Consider the following 19,577-nt stretch of genomic DNA (forward strand, 5'->3'; position numbering starts at 1 on the left):
TACACATTATGCTAATAATAAAAAAAAGTCTGACTTTCATATCAAGTACTGTAAAGTAACATAGATAATAGAGCTCCGGTTCGGCCGGTATCAGGTTAGTGTAGTACACTCCATACAGCTGTAAGAGACGCTGCCAAAACCGGGTATTTAATAGTAAACACTGATACTAGCGCTCCACTACTCACCGGCGCCTGCGAGCTGCGATTTATAAAGCAGCTCACAGGGGCGGGTCCTTACGAAAAGTGGGCGGGAAAATGCGGCGCTCTGGTTGGTTCACTAGCACAGCATTATCTCCCGATTGGTGGACTTACGGTTGGATTAGTTTCGATTGGTTGATTAATTTTTCGAGCTGGCTGGTTGGCGTTTTGGTTGTACCGGAAGAGGAGGGAGGTTTCTGTAGCAGTTCGGTTGTTTCTAGGTTCAAACGGCGGTGGTACCGGTCATTCAGCGTCCTTCTTACTGGATTTTGTGCGGGGAAAGCCGGTCGTGCTGACAGCGTGACGTGTGAGAGGAAGGAAGCGGCCGGTAAGAATGTCTGTAATGTGAGGGACTTTACGGCGCGGGTGCGGTCTCTCACTTCTGTGTCCGCAGTTGTTCCAGAGGTCAGAGCTGAGCGGGATCCCGGTGTGTCAGGCGCAGTCCGGGAGAGGAGAGCGGCTGTGTGCGGGCTCCCTGCTCCTGTGCACTATACACTGATACTGAGGTGGAAAGGTCAGCTACAAGTTACTCCGGCGCTCAACACTGTTGGGCTTTGTTCACACTTTCCTTTTTACACCTGTCTGGATTTCCATTGTTTGCTGCCAGCATGGTAGGGGCTGCAGAAGTATTGTTATCAGAGAGCTGAGCCTTTTCACTATTAGGCTGTCTACAACGCTTTACATGGGGCAGATGCTGCTGTATACCACACAGAGGGGCCAGGGAAGTTTTGAGGCTTTTACATTGACCTCAGTAGTGATGGGTGTTCTGTCTGCCAGCTTGTCATACCTTTTCTAGGATCCATTCAGAATAGAGGACAAAATGCATATGTGACCTGAGTAGAAAGGACCCTCTTATGGCTTCTGATGGATAATGTAACCTATGGATACCATTATCACGTACACCAGAAGCCTCTTTGTTACATTTGGTAAAATGCAGCAGATGGGCTCCTCTATTCCTGTGGTGTATCTATAGAGTCTCTATAATTGTTTCAGAGAAATTATAGCTATCATTGAGGAGTTGGACTCTGAGTCATCAGGGTGGTCCCGCTAGCTTCCCCCCCCAAGAACATCTTGATAGATTTCACCCTGTAACCAGAAGGGAGAAGCTGCCAGACCATCACCCTTTTCCCAGTCCCTTATAGATGTGATTCCTATGATATACTGCCATGCTGTAACTATTCGCATATGGCCTGAGTGCAACTTCTTTATAGAGAGATTTCAGTTAGTATTAAAACTGATCTTTATTGGAGTAAAATGCACTCGTTCCTGGCTTCTGACATACAGTTACGTCACATCATGGTCAGGTGTACATGTATGGAGTTGGCACCTATAAATCCTTGTGCAGTGTGCACTCTCTGAAATTGGTTGTAACTTGCTAAGCGATTATACAGACCTGTCAGCGCTGCGCGGACGTCGTTAGCGATGTCTGTGCAGCTCTTGCCCAAACAGTTAATACGTTACCTGTTCACGCTCCTGGTCTGTGGGTGCTTCCCGGTCCTGTGGCTGCAGCTTCAGAGTGGTCTCTGAGGTGATGGGCCACTCATACAATCACTGGCCAGGACTGCCACAGCCAGTGATCAGTTGGCAGCCTGTCCTTTAAGAGAAGCTGTGGTGCCAGGAAGAGAGCAGAAGGCAGGAGAAGAGTAGGAGCGTGGAGAGGTAATTTATTAACAGTTCAATTATCAGCCGTGCATCGCTATATGTAGCCATGTGTACCTGACATGCAATGATTTAAGGTCGGGGCCTAAAGAAATGAGTTGATGATCGTGGTTTCTATTACAAGGGCCGATTATTGCTCCGTGTAATAGGGCCCTTAGGGTTTCAAAACCATGTGCCCTCTCATTCTTCCTGATAAAAGTGACATAGTTATCTACAATAGATATATATTATATAGTGTCCCGGACCCTTTGTGACATTCAAATAGGACAGATGGTGTATATCTACCATGAGTATTATGATGGCTTTACCCTTCTCTTTATCAGTTGACCCTGGTACCCAATTTCTAGTTAATCAATTTGGTGCCACTATTGTATGATAGTATCTGCAGCTGCCAATAGTTAAGGAGCCACTTGTGCTCTGCAGCCACTGGTTAGGGAACCACTACTACGTATAACAAACCCCCTGCTGTTAATGTTTTGGTCAGATTGCGCAGAGTCTGATCTTGGCCTAAACTGCAATGCTGACTGCATAGCTTAAAGAAGAGGCCATGTTATGGTGTGTGTTGGAGGGTCCTTTCAGAGATTTTGTGCCAGATTTCATTATGTTTGATGTGAAGAACAGTGCAGCATGCATCGCTATTCATGTCAATATAATGGATATGGCAATTGAACCCATTATAGGTCAGTTGGGTTGTTCTGGGTGGTGTTGGTGTCTTTTGTAATGGATCTTTATGATAGAATAGGAGAACAGAATTGATGACATGGGTATAAAGAGTGGGGGACTTATAACTTATGTGCAAAGGAAATGTGTTGTTGTTGTTGTCCTTGGCAACCTATCAGATCAATTTTTCCATTTTTAGAAGTCTTTAAAAAAAATAACAATAAATGAAACAACCTGATTTGCATCCTTTGGACAACTACTCCACAGGTTCTTTGCGTGAAATTTGATAACTTTTTTAGCAAATGTTTAGTGCCACCTTGTCATGGCTATAGAGCTAGTTCAGTTAGTAACAAATTGGCTGCTATCACTTTTATAGGTTTCTATGTATGATCTGCTAGGAGATGACCTAAATTAGACTTCACACAAAATAACCCTATATTTTGTTTGGCCACACCTGTGCATACCATGACCTATTTCTAGATTTGTTTTCACTGCAAATAGTGTGATAACGCAAATTGCAGCTAATGGCATAGCTACTGAGAGTGTTGCCCTCACCAGTGATAAAACTGAAGCAGAAGCGAATGGAATTCTGTTACCAAAGCTAAACACTCAATGTCGCTGATGGACCGGGATATAAACATAAGGGGGCCTACTGCTATGTAAAATGTTCCTGTGATTAGACTATGTTCCCAGAAGTGACTAGTACTGTAGTTAGACCTTTTGTCTTTTACGTATATAGCGTTCATGTGCGTAGAATTTTCTAATGTATTTTAGTAGTAATCACCTTTTCTTTTCTCGCCCTTTTGTAGAGTATAGTCGATTTGAGTCGAAGATCCATGACTTGCGAGAGCAAATGATGAACAGCAGTATGAGCTCTGGATCTGGGTCTCTTCGTACCAGCGAGAAAAGATCACTTTATGTCAGGTTTGTGGATAATAAAATGTTCTTTCATTGTTCTACTCTAATTGTTACTTATTTAAACGGTAAGGCCGCATGCACATGTCCATGTTTGTGCGGTCAGGAAATTGATCATGAAGTGCTTCAGGAAACTATCACTATTTCCTTACAGTAAAAACTGGAGAAAAAAAAGGCCATACTCACTTGCTTCAGCATTGCCCTCCTCTGACTTCTCTCTCTTTCTTCCTGCTTTGCGAGCGTGTAAGTGACGTCACTCATGTGCCACAGCTCTGGGCGGGAAAGGGGGCAGGGGTTGCAGAGCGGCCAGTGAATCTTGCCATTGAGATCCATAGCAAGAGGCCCATTAACCCTTTCCAATTATCCCTTTCACAGTGCGGGATAAATGATAGAATTATGTTGTTGTTCAAGTCATAACAACATGGGGATACCTGATATGTGTGTATTTATTTTTTAATGTTTTATATAGAAGGGAAAGGCAAAATGTATTTATTGTATATTTTAGTTTGTGTTTTTTTTTCTTCTCTACAGTGATCATTAGATCACTACTGTAATACACTACACTAGTCACCTAGTGCAGTGTATTACAGGCTTAATTTAGCCTGTCAGCAATATGCTGACAGGCAATGTACCCAGCCATGCTGCAGCATGGCTGGGTACACAGACATCCATGGCCTCCACGCCTGCCATGGAGACGCATTGACCAAAGATCCCAGCTGACTGGTAAGTATACAGGGAATCTCCAGCACCAAATGGCTTACATGTCGCAGTCACAATCTGAACATGGCAAATTCTAGGTTTCTCTGCTCCTGAATAATACTGCGGGGGCTCAGTATCCATACTGACAGCTGAGCTTCCATGATCCCCGTGCTCACTTATTCTTGGCTCACCATGAAAACATGGTGTACTAGAGTAAGTAACCTTAATGACCTCTGTAAAAAGGTGCATTAGAGGTTGTACATGACCAGGAAGGTCCAATATTAACCCCTATGTGTTGGTAACATGTATATATACGTTCCTACTGCACATACCCAGTGCAGTAGGAATGTATATATACGTTCCCTGTACTGACGGGGTTATTGATGAGAGCAGGAGCGCTGCAGAGAGAGCGATCCCACTCACATTAGTCTCCGGGGCCGCAGGCAATGAGAGGCAGCTGCAATCCCGCAGCCGACTATCATTAATCCCTTAAAAGGTGCTTTAAGGTGTTGCTTAGTGCTCGGTCCCGATCGCATGTGCTGACAGGCGAGGCTCTATACCTAGATAGTCGATAACACTGATCTATGCTATGGCATATAGCATAGATCAGTATGAGCAATCTAATGATTGCATATTTTACAGTGTTAAAAGTGTAAAGTGTAATAAAGTTTTTAAAAGTAGTAAAAAACTCCTTATAAACCCCATCCCAATAAAAGTTTAAAATACCCCCTTGCCCATTATAAAAATATAATATCGTAGCGTGCGGAATTGTCTGATCTATTAAAATATAACATTATTGTTCCCGCACGGTAAACGGGGAAAAAAACGCACCAGGATTGCTGATTTTATGAAATTATATATCACAAAAAAATGTATAAAAAGCAATCAAAATTTTTCTGCTACCCCAATATGATATTAATAAAAACTAGAGATCATGGCGCAAAAAATGACAGGTAGAAAAATAAAAGTGCTATGGCTCTTAGAAGGTGGAGAGGAACATTGCATTAATTTGACCCGGACTTCTGTGCCTCAAAGGGCTCTGTCTTGAAGAGTTAAATTGGTGGTCCTGGTCGCTGATTTGAAAAACTGCACATTTTATAATAAATATTTATTAAAATATTAATCAATAAAAATACATAAGTATTGTTTAACGTATAGCATATGCAGATAATGTATTTTAACATTGCGTTAGAATTCTTTGGGTGGATGGCAGAATCCACCCAACCTTAGAATGGAGTCTATGGCATGGACGCGAGCGGCGGAATCCGCGCCAGGTTATCCGCCTGGATTCTGTAGTGTGAACACACCCTAAGTTGGGAAACAGTCTTACGACTTTGTGGTTCTGATGAAGTTCAGCTGTTTTTTAATTCTTCAGAAAACAGAAGTGATTAATATTAACGTATATGTTTTTACAGGGCTCTGTTTGACTATGACCGATCTCGGGACAGCTGCTTGCCAAGCCAGGGGCTTAGTTTCTCTTATGGAGATATTTTACATGTGATCAATGCCTCTGATGATGAATGGTGGCAAGCTAGACTTGTCACACCGCATGGAGAAAGTGAACAAATTGGGGTGATTCCCAGCAAAAAGAGGTGAGAGGCATTTTCAACTTCAAAAAGTTGACCCATGCAGCAGGCTAAAGGGAATTACTGACATGTAGTTGTTGGTTCCTAAGAAATGCCTGCTTGTCCTTTTGCAGGGTTGAGAAAAAAGAAAGGGCACGACTGAAAACAGTCAAGTTTCACGGGCGTTCTGGTATGGAAACAAACAGAGTAAGTATGCTTTAGCAAATAAAAATAACCATATATTAGCATTAAATATGTCCACATTGTCCAAAACAACAGCTTTCAAATTCTTGATCTAAAAATGTTCCACCATGTGTGCAGCTAATATGTAGAACTATGTGTCCCCATGGTTACAAGTATTGACAAACACTGTGTATTTTAAATCTTGCATTTATGTTACCCCTTGGGGGTAGCTGCATCTGCGTTGACACTTTCCTACAAAACTGGACAGTTGAGCCTCTGTATAATAAAAAGTAACAAGGGCGGCAAGTTCAGATTTTTACAGACAAGGGCTAAGTTCTATGTAGATTTCTATCCAAAATTTCATGTTAATCCTTGCCTCCCAATTCATCATGCTATTCCATTATGGTTTTGCTTGTTTGTGCATGATCTGTAAACCCATATTTGTTTTTTATTTTTATTCATTTTTTTATTTATTTTTTTGTCTTGATTTTTTTATTTTTCTCTTTTCTGCTCCTGCCTTGTTTCCTACATTCTTTGGGCATTTTCATTCCTTTTACCCATTGTCTGTCATCACCCCATCTGACAAAGTCCATCAAATCCAAGCGCAAAAAGAGTTTCCGACTGTCCCGCAAGTTTCCATTTTACAAGAGCCTTGTTCAAGAGACTGGCAACGCACGTAAGTAAGAGATGAGGGAACGTTATTGATCCACGTAACCTAAAATAGTTTAGTGCTTTTAGGATTAATTTTAGTGCTTGCTTGCATGAATAGAAGTGTAGAGTTCAATGTTGTCCCTTCACCTGAGTTTTATTGCCTTTATATCATGTACAAAGGGAGTGTCCTACTTAAAACTTATGTGAGCACATGTAAAGAGATGCTCTGCACAAGTGGTTCCCACTCTGCTGTGCTTGAATTGATACCTTTTTCATTACTGTTTCTCCTGCTACGAAAATATCAGGCTGGCAACTGTTTCCCTCACTAAATTCAGCTTTTTGCTAGGTTCTGGACCTACAACAGCTGTTTTTAATGTATTAGTGGTTGTCTGATAAGACATTTATGGTCCATATCAATATTTTAAAATCTATACATATTTCTGAACTAAAAGTAAACCTGATCCAATGCCCTCATACTGGGTTTTTTTCTTTTTGTTTTGTTATGTTGGCCATTTACTCCTATGCTTCCCATATATCATACATCATGGCAGATGATGACTAATTGGAGCTAATAGTAGATCCTGAAGCTTCTCAGGCTGTATTACAGCTAGAGATGCAGTCTTTTCCTCAGGGCTGTGGAGTCGGTTAGCTGCAGCTTCGACTCCTGGATTTTATCAGGGACTGACTGTCTCCAGCTCCTTCATTAATGGCCAGTCAGATACCAGAGGAGTTATTTATCAAACTAGTGTAGAGTACACCTGGTTTAGCAGCCTCTTTTTAATGTTCTACGTAATCCTGGGGTGACTTCTGAGTGAAAAAGGCAAATATATAAAGCAGATTCTCCTCTTTCTGTGTGTGTGTGTGTGTGTGTGTGCGCGCGCAGTGGATGCAGCTAGTCTCCAGCCACAATGTCCTGACAACTGAAAATTAGACTACACGGACCAGGTGGTCTTTTCCTGCTGACAATTTGTTTCTAACTAAATATTCACCATACACAAAGAAAAAACACTGACAATGCCAGATACCTGTGATATAGAGGTCAGACATAGGCCCAGATTTATTAGGTCTATCAGCGTTTGTGCTCCTAAATCATTGCAACCCCACAGGAACTACCTGTTCAGCCAGTCAGTGACCACAGCTCTGTTCTGGCTCAGGCACTGACTGGCTGAGTGGGGCTGTAGGGCTGTGACATCACAGGATTGGGAGCTCGGCAGGGGAATGTTGAGCTGTGACTGTGCTGCAAGGGCATGGGTATATAGGATTTCTTATGATCTCACCACCACCTGTCCCCCCTGAATTTTTCACTGTTGTCCAAAATACCCCTTTAGAGTGCATTCACATGTACAGGATCCACAGCAGATTTGATGCTGCAGATATCAGTGTAACTATATGACTGAACACGACATCAAATCTGCGCCATCAAATCTGCTTTGGATCCTGTACGTGTGATACACCCTACATTTCTGCCTCTCTCTCTAACACACACAGCCTGCTGCAGCCATAGCGCACATTATAGAACACTAAAGAAGGAAGCACACAATCTTCTCCCTGAGAGAAAACACCACATTGAGGACAGAGGTTACTGCTGCACTACTTATGGCTTCTCCTCCTCCTCTATATTACACAGGATTTCTTCATATTACACTGCTGCTCATACATCATACAGTCATCCAGCATCCAGGAAGAGAACAGCACAGATCTCCCCCCACACTGTGCTCTTTCCCCACACACCCTTATCTAATAAAGCCAGTGCTTTATTACTGATATGTGGAGGAAAAGCTTCCGCCTTTCTAACTAAATGTGTGTGTGTGTGTGTGTGTGTGTGTGTGTGTTTTTCTGGCTGTTATAAATAAGGTCCTTAGATTAATAGAACATAAGATATATTCATAATGAACATTTATAAAATTCATATGAAAATTCAATTATAAAATTTTGAAAGAATTTTTTAAAGGTGGAGTTGGTACATTTTTTTTCCAGCCAAAACTAGATATGATTCCACGACTCAGACAGCCCTGCTTTGTCTTGTGTTTTAAACCTTCTTATACAGCCTGAGATAGATGCAGAAGCCTGATCTTGTGTGTGAGCTGCATATACACATTGTATCTTATACTTCCTTAACATGACCATTTTAGTCTGTTCTGTCAGGAAATCCTGATCAGGAGTCTCCAGGAAACAATCAGTATTTGTTTCAATACTTTTTAGGTTTTTTAACCCCTAGATGACCCAGGGCTTACCTGTACGTCTGGGCATCGCTAGGGGAGTTCAGAGCGGGGCCGCGGTCCTGGGTGCTATATGTAGCCCGGGACAGCAGCTATTAGTAGCGTTGTAATGTCGCTGATCCCGGCTCGGCACTCTGTTGCTTTCGGCTGCAGCAGCCGAAAGCAATAGAGTGCCTATCTCATGGATCTATGCAGTATTACTACGGATCTCAATAAGTGGTCAGTGTACTTATACTAGAAGTCCCCCAGGGGGACTTCTAGTATAAGTTTAAAAAAAAAAGCCCCCTCCCCTAATAGAAGTTTGAATCACCCCCTGCCCTAATAGAAGTTTGAATCACCCCCCCTTTTCCCATCTTATAAATAAATAAAAATAAACATGTTTTATATCGCCGCATGCATAATCACCCAAAATATTAATTTATCACATTCCTGATCTCGTGCGGTAAACTCCAGAGGAGTTGTAATAAAAAGTGATCAAAAAGTCGTATATGCGCAATCAAGGTACCGATAGAAAAAACACATCATGGCGCAAAAAATGACACCTCACACAGCCCCATAGACCAAAGGATAAAAGCGCTATAAGCATGGGAATAGAGCGATTTTAAGGAACATTATTTGTTAACAATGGTTTGATTTTTTTTAAAAGCCATCAAATAAAATAAAAATTATACATGTTACCCATCGTTGTAATCGTAACAATTTGAGGGACATATATAACAAGACAGTTTTACCCCAGGGCAAACCGGCGTAATAACAAAAAAAAATACAAAAAAATTAGTTTTTTGTTTTTTTTTTCAATTTCACCACACATTTAATTTTTTTCTGCTTTTCAGGGTACTTTATGCATAAATTCAGCCTGTCATTGCAAAGTACAATTAGTGGCACAAAAAATAAGGGCTCATGTGGGTTTCTAGGTGGAAAAATGCAACGGCTATGACCTTTTTAAAGGGGTAGTGCGGCGCTAAACAATTATTCACAAAATAACACACATTACAAAGTTATACAACTTTGTAATGTATGTTATGTATGTGAATGGCCCCCTTCCCTGTGTTCCCCCCACCCACGCTAGACCCAGAAGTGTGATGCACTATACTCACCTGATTCGTGTCGACCCCCGTCCGCCATCTTGTGACAATGTCATCTTTTGGCGGCCGGCCGAACCGCTCCATCCGTCCCTCGTGCTGGCCCCCCTCTCCCGCATCAAAACTGTGCTCAGCCGCGATTGGCTGAGCACAGTTATGCACAGCCAATCACGGCTAAGCAGGTGGTGACGCGGCAGAGGGGGGACGGATGGAGCGGTTTGGCCACTCGCCTGATAATAACATCATTGTCACAAGATGGCGGATGGGGGTCGACACGAATCAGGTGAGTATAGTGCATCACACTTCCGGGGGTGGCGTGGGTGGGGGGGGAAACACGGGTAAGGGGGCCATTCACCATACATAACATACATTACAAAGTTGTATAACTTTGTAATGTGTGTTATTTTGTGAATAATTGTTTAGCGCCGAACTTCCCCTTTAAGCACAAGGAGGAAAATGCAAAAATTGAAATTGGCCCTCTAAGGGTTAAAAACTAAAATATAATAAACATTTGGACACAAACATCAGAGTACCTCTTAAAGAAACCATTTTAAAGGTTCTGAACACAGTCGGGACAAGTAAAGTGTATACACATCTGATAAAAACAGTGTCTGACAACAAATACCTTTATTTAAAACACTGAGGTTACTAGGTAGTAAGAAGTAGTGTATGGCAACAGACAAATCTAGAGCAGATTATGAACCCATAAGAACCTTGGACTAAAAGACGTCAGTGTATAAACTGAGTTGAGGGGGAGGAGTAATTGAAGACAGAGGCATATTGTGAGTTTAGTGTAGGAGGTTGATGGCAGAGAAAGGTAATACATGTGTTCTTGTTTACCTCATCTCCAGTACCATGGAATTATCACTATTTACAGTTAGGAAACAATCAGGATTTTCTCATCTGAAAAAAAGTATTGTAGTGTCAGCATGCACTTTAGGAAAGTGTCAGTAATTCCTGATGCTCCTATTAACTTCTATGGGAGCATTTGTTAAGGAAAATATATAACCTGTCCTGTTTTCCTGAATGGGATGATCCTAAAGGGGGTCCCGGACAGATTTTCCTGAAGTGTGAAGGGGGCCTCAGGCTGTATAATGGCTACAGTATGAAAGCCGCATTCTAGTGCAGTTGTACTTTAGCCCATGGCTGGAGTACTATGTACAGCGCTCCTTTTGTCCCTGTATTATTGTAGGGGAGTAACATAGATTTTTGTTTTAATGTATCCCCTCCCCCCAACCAGTGTGTACCTACCCCCTCTGACTATTTATCTTATTTCTTTTATAGAATAGAAGGGAAAAAAGGAGCACTTGCTTCTCTTCTCTCACCCCCTGTGTCAAATAACCTTTTATTGCCTCCACAACCTGAATGTTGACCAGCATTTGAATCAGACTTTTCGGATAATTTGTACCAGGCATATCAATACAGTTTAGGGCTCAGCCACACTAGCGTTTTTCTTTGTTTCTAACGGATCCGTCTATATTAATTAAACGGAGGAGCATAAACTGATGAGCAGACTGATGCAAACTGATTGCAAAATGTTCATCTTTTTTAATGGTCCGTTTGTATTTTGGCTTAAAAAAACTGACTTTTGTCCATCCGTTTGCATCAGTCAGCATCCGTTTTTCTATCCGTTTATTTTTCTTCTTTGGTTTCTTGCTGCTTCTGCGCATGCTCAGTGCAAAAACGGATGAAAAAAACGTATGTGAACGGAAATACCTTCCGTTTTAAATCCGTCCTTATTGACTACAATGTAAAAAAAAAAATGGAAGTGCACTTTCCGTTCGTAATCCGTTAATACTGCAAACACTATTTTTTCTTCCGTTCAAAAAAACGGATCTTAAAGGATTGCATGCAAACGGAGCACAATTAGGGCAAACGGAGCACACTAAAATAGCATAGGAATCTATGGGATTTTAACGGATCCGACAGTTTCCGTTTTGCTTACTCTAAAACGGAAAAGGTAGACGGAATGGTGCCAGATGGTCAAACGCTAATGTGAACGTAGCCTTACACATTTTACACTTTCCCTATACTGTCTTGTGAAGGTAGATCTTTATGTATGAACTTTTCACATTAGTTCTTTAGCTTCTATTTTAGCATATATTTTTGTTCAGTTTGTTGCAAAGTGACGTTTGTTGTGTGGCTTCAAATATTGATTTGCATTTTTTTTTCTAGATAGGTGTGCCATGTGCACGGAAAGAATGTAGACTGGTAGTATAGTGGCTGCTTGTGGTGTCCAGCATATGTTATACATCTGGCTGATGGCTAAATATAACATGTCCTCAGTTTTCAGCATTTTTTAAGAGCACAGGCTCTTAATGTAGATAATTGTGGTATATTGTGAGCATTGTGAGCATTGCACACCTCAATCTATTTTAACAATGGATGGGTGTAAACCTCTGCCTGGATGGGAGACATAGCTTTGAACCCAATTCATAAACTTGGTAAACCATACTGCTGTGCTGCTTAGGCTAGGTTCACACTGCGTTTTCAGCATCCGTTTAACGCATCCGTTTTTTGCAAAAAACGCATGAAAAACGGATTGCAAAAAACGGATTCATTTGTGTGCATCCGTTTTTCCATTGACTTCCATTATAAAAAAAAAACGGATCCGTTTTTTTTTGGCGGACCAAAACGGACCAAAAAACGTTGCTGACCCTATTTTTCTGGACGTTAAAAAAAAAACGGATCCGTTAAACGGATGCTGAAAACGCAGTGTGAACCTAGCCTTAGAATCAGAAGTGTAATCGACAGAGATGAGTGTTATGGCAAAAGTAGACATCAGTGGTTCCTGTTAGTAGTTGATAACCTTTCATTTTGGGATAACCTCTTCTGGATTAAAAATTGGGGGAAATTGTAGCAGATGTTATGTACACTTGCCTTGGACATGTTGTTGCTGCTTTGTAACTGCATGTGTAGACTTCACAGCTTTCCTGCATACAAGATCCATTATATTTCCTGAGGCTGGTTATCTAGAGTGGTATTATAGAGGCAGCTTGTCAGTGCTTGCAGGTGAAGCATCTTTGTGCAGTTTTTCCTCATAAGAACTTCCTATCAAGTAATATTGGTCATTGCAAATATATTGCATTTTTTTTTAAATGTAGTGATCTAGTTTTGCGTTCAAATAGGTGTTTTTATTGTTTTTCAATATCAGATCATTGGGTTTCCTCTTTATTCACCACCGCTAATCAGCTGATTCAAGGGGTTCCTGAAGCAGCTCGGTGCCATCATTGTTTACCTTTCAGAGCTCTATGCTTCTAGTTGTAGCTGTGCCTGGTACTGTAGCTCACTAAAACATCTCATGTAAGTGAATGTGACTGAACTGTAATATCAGGCACACCTGCTACTAAACCCCAGAGCTGTACTTGGCAAACAAAGGCACGCCATGCCAATGAAAGTTTTTTGCTTTTCCTTGGCATTTGACTTCAGTGGGGAAGTTATAATTCATGATCTGGGATCGGTGCTGTTGATTTTTGAAAAGTACTGTAGATTTTATGCTTTTGCCTTAGTGTTAAAGCGACTCTGTACCCATAGTCTAGGAAGTCCCACGAAATGTAAAAATCACTGGCAGGCAAGTGGGTGCGGGAACATAATAAAAGTATACTTGTCCATCTATAGCATTTCTGTCCAGTCTCTCCAGCAGCCTCCTATGTCATTTTCGACCGACATCTGGGAATGTCCCGTACCAAGCTCCGGCTGGTGCAACATAACGGCCCCTCTGATGGATTGGCCATTCATTCAGCCACTTAGTGACTGCAGCAGTGTCCCGCCCCAGTCACTTACTGGCAGACTGGGCAATCCATGGGTATGTGACGTTGCAAGAGCTCCTGGAGGGCGGCATCGGCAGCGCTGCAGGGGTATGGGTAGGTATACTTTATGTTCCTGCACCCCCCTACCTTCCGGTGAGTTTTAAATTTTTTTGGGACATCTACTTTAATGGTGCGTTCACACCTACAGGATCTGCTGCAGATCCTGTAGGTGTGAACGCACCCTAAAGGGGTATCTTTGATAGTTGAACTATAACCCACAGGACATGAATCCCCTAGAGGAGAGCTCCACAACCTGCACCTCTGTTCAGATTGAGGGCTCCCTGGCCCCCTTTTGCCTGGATGCTGGAGGTGGTTGGAAGGTTGAGTTTGTGTAACTCCCATTGACTTTAAAGGGGTAGTGCGGCACTAAACAATTATTCACTAAATAACACACATTACAAAGTTATACAACTTTGTAATGTATGTTATGTTAGTGAATCGCTCCCTTCCCCGTGTTTCCCCCCACCCACACCAGACCTGGAAGTGTAGTGCTCTATACATACCTGCTTCTTGCCGACCCCCGTCCGAGCATAACTGTGCTCAGCCAATCGCAGCTGATGACGCGTGTCACTGAGGGACATAAACAGTACAGATTTAGTGTGGCATCCTGCCATTTTGCATGTACAGTGGTGCTTGAAGGTTTGTTAAATATCTTTTTTTTTTTTTTTTTTTATGGGAAAATGCTGAAGGGTTCATAAACTTTCAAGCACCACAGTATGTATTATAGACCTTTTTCATCCATGTGTTGGGCACAAATCAAGTTCATTACAGAAGTCTGTTTTGTTGTGGATTGCTTTATAAAATTAGATCTGTTTTGGTGCCTATACACTACTTTCACTGAAGCAGAGCGTGGTTTATCCCCAGTATGTAGTTTAACGCTACCCTTTGCTCTGATTTGCTATTGATATTGAGCTGTGACGTTGTATGAGTACATGGATAGTATCTAGGAAAGGTATTTTGAATGATTCTGTTTTGTAAGCTCAGTCATATAAATCTCCATCCGTAACCAAATGTCAATTTTGTTGCTACAACAATTTATTTTGTGGAAGACTCTGATGGCTCTGTTATGTCCCTGTTCTTTCTTACATCTCGTCTCCTCTTTGTAGTGCTCTTTTCTTTCAGTGAGATGTGTCATTTGATTTTCAATATTGATAAATTAATATGGTAAATTGCAATGTCCTTCTCCTTCTGGACAAGTTTTCTGTCGTTCTGGCCTATTTGTCCTATAAGGAGGATGGGACATCTTTTTGACCATGGTAATTTTTCTTTTGGGCTGCTGTTCCTAACGCTGTCTTTAGCTGGCTATCTCTCACTGTCTCTGTCTTTCTCCTCTTTCTTGTCTGTAATATCAGGACTTCCCTGGCTTAAGTGACGATTATTATGGATCAAAGAGTCTGAGTAAGTCCCTCACTGTGAGTGGGAAGGGGCTATTCCACTAAGTTGGGTTGTCTGCTTGGGGGCATGTCCGGTTAGGTTTGGGAAGAGGGGTATATGGTATTTGTGATTGTTGTGTTTTTTTTTTGTTTTGTTTTTACCCATGTCCTGCATTAAAGGATCTGCTGCAGCATAAATAGTATAGTTTAACCAGTGATATATGTTATAACCCCTGTGATTTAGTATACTGGCCAATTAAGTGCATCACATCCCTCTTATTTTTGGGTCAGTTCCCATTTACTGTAACAGCTGTTTCTTAGATTTTAATCTAAAAATTGTTTTGCATTTGAAAGGTTGTGAATCTCTTTCTTCAAATTAAGCTTGACTGTAAAATTGGAAACTGGAAATTATTTGTGTGTATTGTAATTTCATCAGTTTGAAAATCCACATAATTTATTGTGTCGTTATAGGGGATAGGGGAACATTAGATAAAGTTAAGGTTTATATGGTGAGATTTTCCCAAGCTGTCTCTGTAATCTAGACAGCATCCACTAGTATTTTGGCATACACAACATGACTCTAGCATAGGCAATACAAGTGCTGCTTTGTAGGGGTTGAGGTTTTTTTTTTTTGTTTTGTTTTTGTTACCCAACCCTTCCTTTTATGCTATGTCTGTGCATTGCTTTGCTTGTGAATTGGCTGCTTATCTAACTCCTAGTAACCACCTTCTCTTATGTCTACAGAGGCTGTGACATCAAATACCAGTGACAGTGAGAGCAGCTCCAGTAAGTCACCAGTGATTCGTGCATGCTTTATTTTCATTTATTTATTTTCATGTCTGTAATAAGTGTTGTTTGTCTTACTCTTCAGAGGGTCAAGAAGACACTATCCTTTCATACGAGCCTGTGACAAGACAAGAGAGTAAGTGGACCTCTGATGTTGCAATTTGGTCTTTTTTTCCCATTGCATGTGTATATTAAATGTTCTGTGTACAAAAATATCATTTTCTGTACCCAGTGATTATTTTTTTTATACACACTAATGAATTTTATATACAGTCAACCTATTAAGTATAAAAAAAAAAACTTTTTAATTGAGTCAGCCCACAAAAAACAGGAACATACAGATTGTCCAGGAATCAACAGGGGCCCCAGCCGTGTCAGATGGGAGCAAGAATGCAAGTGTGCCTTGTTATATATATTTAACTTTTTTTAAATTAAACCCCAGGCAGCCCCGTATTTAGAGAGGGATTTAGGCAGTGTGTTGTGTGTGTTTTTTTTTTTTTTTTTTTTTTTTTTTTCAAATTTAGATCTATTTGTATTTTGGAAAACGTTGGTAATGCTGTGTCCTTTTGTTCCTAGTCCATTACACAAGACCAGTCATCATCTTGGGTCCACTGAAAGACAGAGTTAATGATGACCTGATTTCAGAATTTCCTCACAAATTTGGCTCTTGCGTTCCACGTAAGTTTGTGTGTTTCTTTTGTGTCTTTAAAAGAACAGTGTAAAGTGTAAAAATATCTACATCCTGCATATCTAGTTATGTATATATTCCCCAACCCCTGCCGGTAATGATTTTTTTCCCCCCGCCGGACATATCTTAAAGTTGCTCTCAATACTTTTAATAATTCCAAGGGAAATGTGTTCAGTTTATATGTCCAATACAGTTCTTTGTCTTTAAAACTTCAAATCTCTTAAATTTAGTGGAAATGTGATCTATACTAATAACTTAAGGACCCACAAAAGTCAGTTATGTTTAATAGCTGCATGTTTGTAAACACCCAGGCCCAGATTTATCAAGCTGCCTGTAACCCACACTGTGTTTTTCTTTATATATATCTTAAAGGGGTACACCAGTTAAAGTTAACTGATGTCAGATTTGTAAATTCTATTTAAAAATCTCTAGCCTTCCAGTGCTTATCAGCTGCTGTATGTCCTGCAGAAAGTGTAGTTTTCTTTCCAGTCTGAAAGGGTGCTCTGTTGCCACCTTTGTCCATGTCAGGAACTGTTAAGCAAATCCCCATAGAAAATCTCTCCTGCTCTGTACAGTTCCTGTTATGAACAGAGATGGCATCAGAGAGCACTGTGTCAGACTGGTAAGAATACACCACTTCCTCTTTGAGGTTTTTAAATAGAAGTAATTTACAAATCTATATAACTTTCTGATACTAGTTGATTTAAAAAAGAAATATTTTCTCCAGAGTACCCTTTTAAAGGAAAACTCTGGTAGGAAAAAAACAGTGCGGACAGGGTGGGTGAAACATAATAATGTGTACTTACCGGTCCCTGTGCCTTCACAGCGGCGCGTCACTGCTCCCGGACAACTGCCTGCATCCTCTTGCCCTGCATCCTGCAACATCCTGACCCGGCTGATGTATTGTCCCCGGCTCATGATAAACCAGGAAGCAGGGAGAAAAATTGTATCCGATGGGAGTCTGGGAGCCCGTCGACTCTACAGCGCTACAGGGACCAGTAATGATACATTCTTTATTATACCTTTATGTAATGTGTTTTTGAACTTGTAATGTTCCTGTAATGTTCCTGTTTGTTACCCCTATCTAATGTATAACGCTCTGGAATTAAGGGCACTTACAAAAATAATGTTTCACCCCTGCCCGCACTGTATTTCGTTTTTGACAGTACAGAGAGCTTTCTAGTAATCTTTTTACACCTTGGCCAAGGGGATCTAGAAGAAAGAAGGTTTCACCACCTGCACAGATAGAGATTCTTTACTGTACGAGCAGTGAGACTGTGGAACTCTCTGCCACATGATGCTGTCAGGGCTGATTCATTACAAAAGTTTGAGGGAGGCCTGGATGCTTTTCTTGATAAATATAATATTACAAGTTATGGGCACTAGATAACATGTGATAGGACGTTGATCCAGGGATTTATTCTGATTGCCATATTGGAGTATAGAAGGAGTTTTCTCCCTGTGATGGGGCAGTTGGCATCTTCCTTATCAGGGTTTTTTCCTTCCTTGGATCAACACAGTTGGGTTATAGGATGAACTTAATGGACATCCCTTTTTTTTTTTTCCCAACCTTAACTATGTAAGCTCTGGTAAAATGAATCCTGAGCTGTTCCTTTGGCAAAAACCAGACAATAAGGGTTTCAGGCAAAATGAGAAGGGTCACATCTTATTATGTGAATTGGTGTGTTCTGTTTGAGAATGGATTGTGCGATTATTGCAGTGTACTTGAGTACAGGTTTTTGTGCTGGACATGGTTGTGCCGACAATTTACATTGATATGATAACATTGTGTTAATTGGGTGATCCTCTCTAATTCTTGATTACTTATTAATCAATTACTCACTGCAGATACAACAAGACCTCGAAGGGAAACAGAAATTGACGGGCAGGACTATCATTTTGTTTCTTCTCGAGAACAGATGGAAAAGGACATTCAGGACAACAAATTTATAGAGGCTGGACAGTTTAATGATAACTTATATGGGACTAGTATTCAGTCTGTACGGGCTGTGGCTGAAAGGGTAAGTGTTAAAAATGCTGTTCAATGTAATTTTCTTTTTCCATGTATATGTGCTTTAATGTACTCTCTTTCACAGGGAAAGCACTGCATTCTTGATGTATCTGGAAATGCTATAAAACGACTGCAACAAGCACAACTCTTCCCCATTGCTATTTTTATCAAACCAAAATCGGTAGAAGCACTCATGTAAGTGATTGTAATTTCTTTGCAGTCATCTTTAGCTATTTGCTGTATCATCTTTTTATAGTGAAATCATTTTGTTTAAAAAAGACACCTGTCCATCAAGTTCAACCAAGGAAGGGAGTGGATGACGGAAAGGCGGATGAATACATTCTACATTTGTATGCATTTGTTATTTTGGTCTTGTCTAAGCCTGTTTTGAAGCCCTCTACTGTTTTTGCTGTGACCATCATTTGGAACATTATTTCCCATATTTCTTGTAAGGGCCATTTATATATTTAAATAAATTAATCATATCTCCCCTTAAACGTTTCTTCTCAAGGCTAAACAAATGTAATTCTTTTAATTTATCCTCATAACTAAGATGCTTCCTTCCCCTTATTAGTTTAGTTGCCCATCTTTGTACCATTTCTAGCTCTAGAACATCCTTTCTATGAATAGGCTTCCAAAACTGGACAGCATACTCCAGATGAGGTCGCACCAAAGTTTTATAAAACAGTAATATTATATCCCTGTCCTGAGAGTCCATGCCTGTTTTAGTACATGACAATTTCCTGCTGGCCTTAGAAGCAGCTGCCATAGGCTACAGAATGGCATGCAATTATCTACTACCCTGATCCTTCTCTGCTAGTGCCCGAGCGTAACTCCCCCTAGGACGTATCTTTGTGTGGCAAACGGCAAACAAGGTAGTGTGCCTCTGGATATGCTTGTGAGTGATGTTTGGATGTCTTGTGTACATATAGTAACTGCTGAGGGGAAAGTGAGCATGGTGAGCTTATAGAGTGGATCCTTCCCAGCGCTAAGGAAGGGGCTATGTTCTCAAACAGGGCTGCATGTAATGCTGACAGATCTGCTAAAACTGAAACATCCTACATTTTTTCTAACATATTT

General features: G+C 40.9%; 1 protein-coding gene across 7 annotated transcripts in view; it reads left to right on the forward strand.

Annotated features, from left to right (window-relative positions):
- Positions 1 to 19,577, forward strand: part of DLG3 (discs large MAGUK scaffold protein 3) — a 150,290-nt gene that overhangs the window by 126,051 nt on the left and 4,662 nt on the right. For 4 of the 7 annotated variants that reach the window (XM_069942811.1, XM_069942812.1, XM_069942814.1 and 1 more), the window contains 9 exons: positions 3,326 to 3,440; positions 5,546 to 5,722; positions 5,830 to 5,902; positions 6,467 to 6,554; positions 15,757 to 15,798; positions 15,884 to 15,934; positions 16,375 to 16,476; positions 18,335 to 18,507; positions 18,583 to 18,692. In XM_069942811.1, the coding sequence (XP_069798912.1) occupies positions 3,326 to 3,440; positions 5,546 to 5,722; positions 5,830 to 5,902; positions 6,467 to 6,554; positions 15,757 to 15,798; positions 15,884 to 15,934; positions 16,375 to 16,476; positions 18,335 to 18,507; positions 18,583 to 18,692 (931 nt within the window). Of the gene's footprint in view, positions 1 to 440; positions 526 to 634; positions 712 to 3,325; positions 3,441 to 5,545; positions 5,723 to 5,829; positions 5,903 to 6,466; positions 6,555 to 14,991; positions 15,038 to 15,756; positions 15,799 to 15,883; positions 15,935 to 16,374; positions 16,477 to 18,334; positions 18,508 to 18,582; positions 18,693 to 19,577 lie in introns of those variants that run through there. The other 3 variants (XM_069942816.1, XM_069942817.1, XM_069942818.1) reach the window with 3 other exon arrangements.

The sequence above is a fragment of the Dendropsophus ebraccatus genome, chromosome 10 (assembly GCF_027789765.1).
Source record: "Dendropsophus ebraccatus isolate aDenEbr1 chromosome 10, aDenEbr1.pat, whole genome shotgun sequence".
Classification (NCBI taxonomy): domain Eukaryota; kingdom Metazoa; phylum Chordata; class Amphibia; order Anura; family Hylidae; genus Dendropsophus; species Dendropsophus ebraccatus.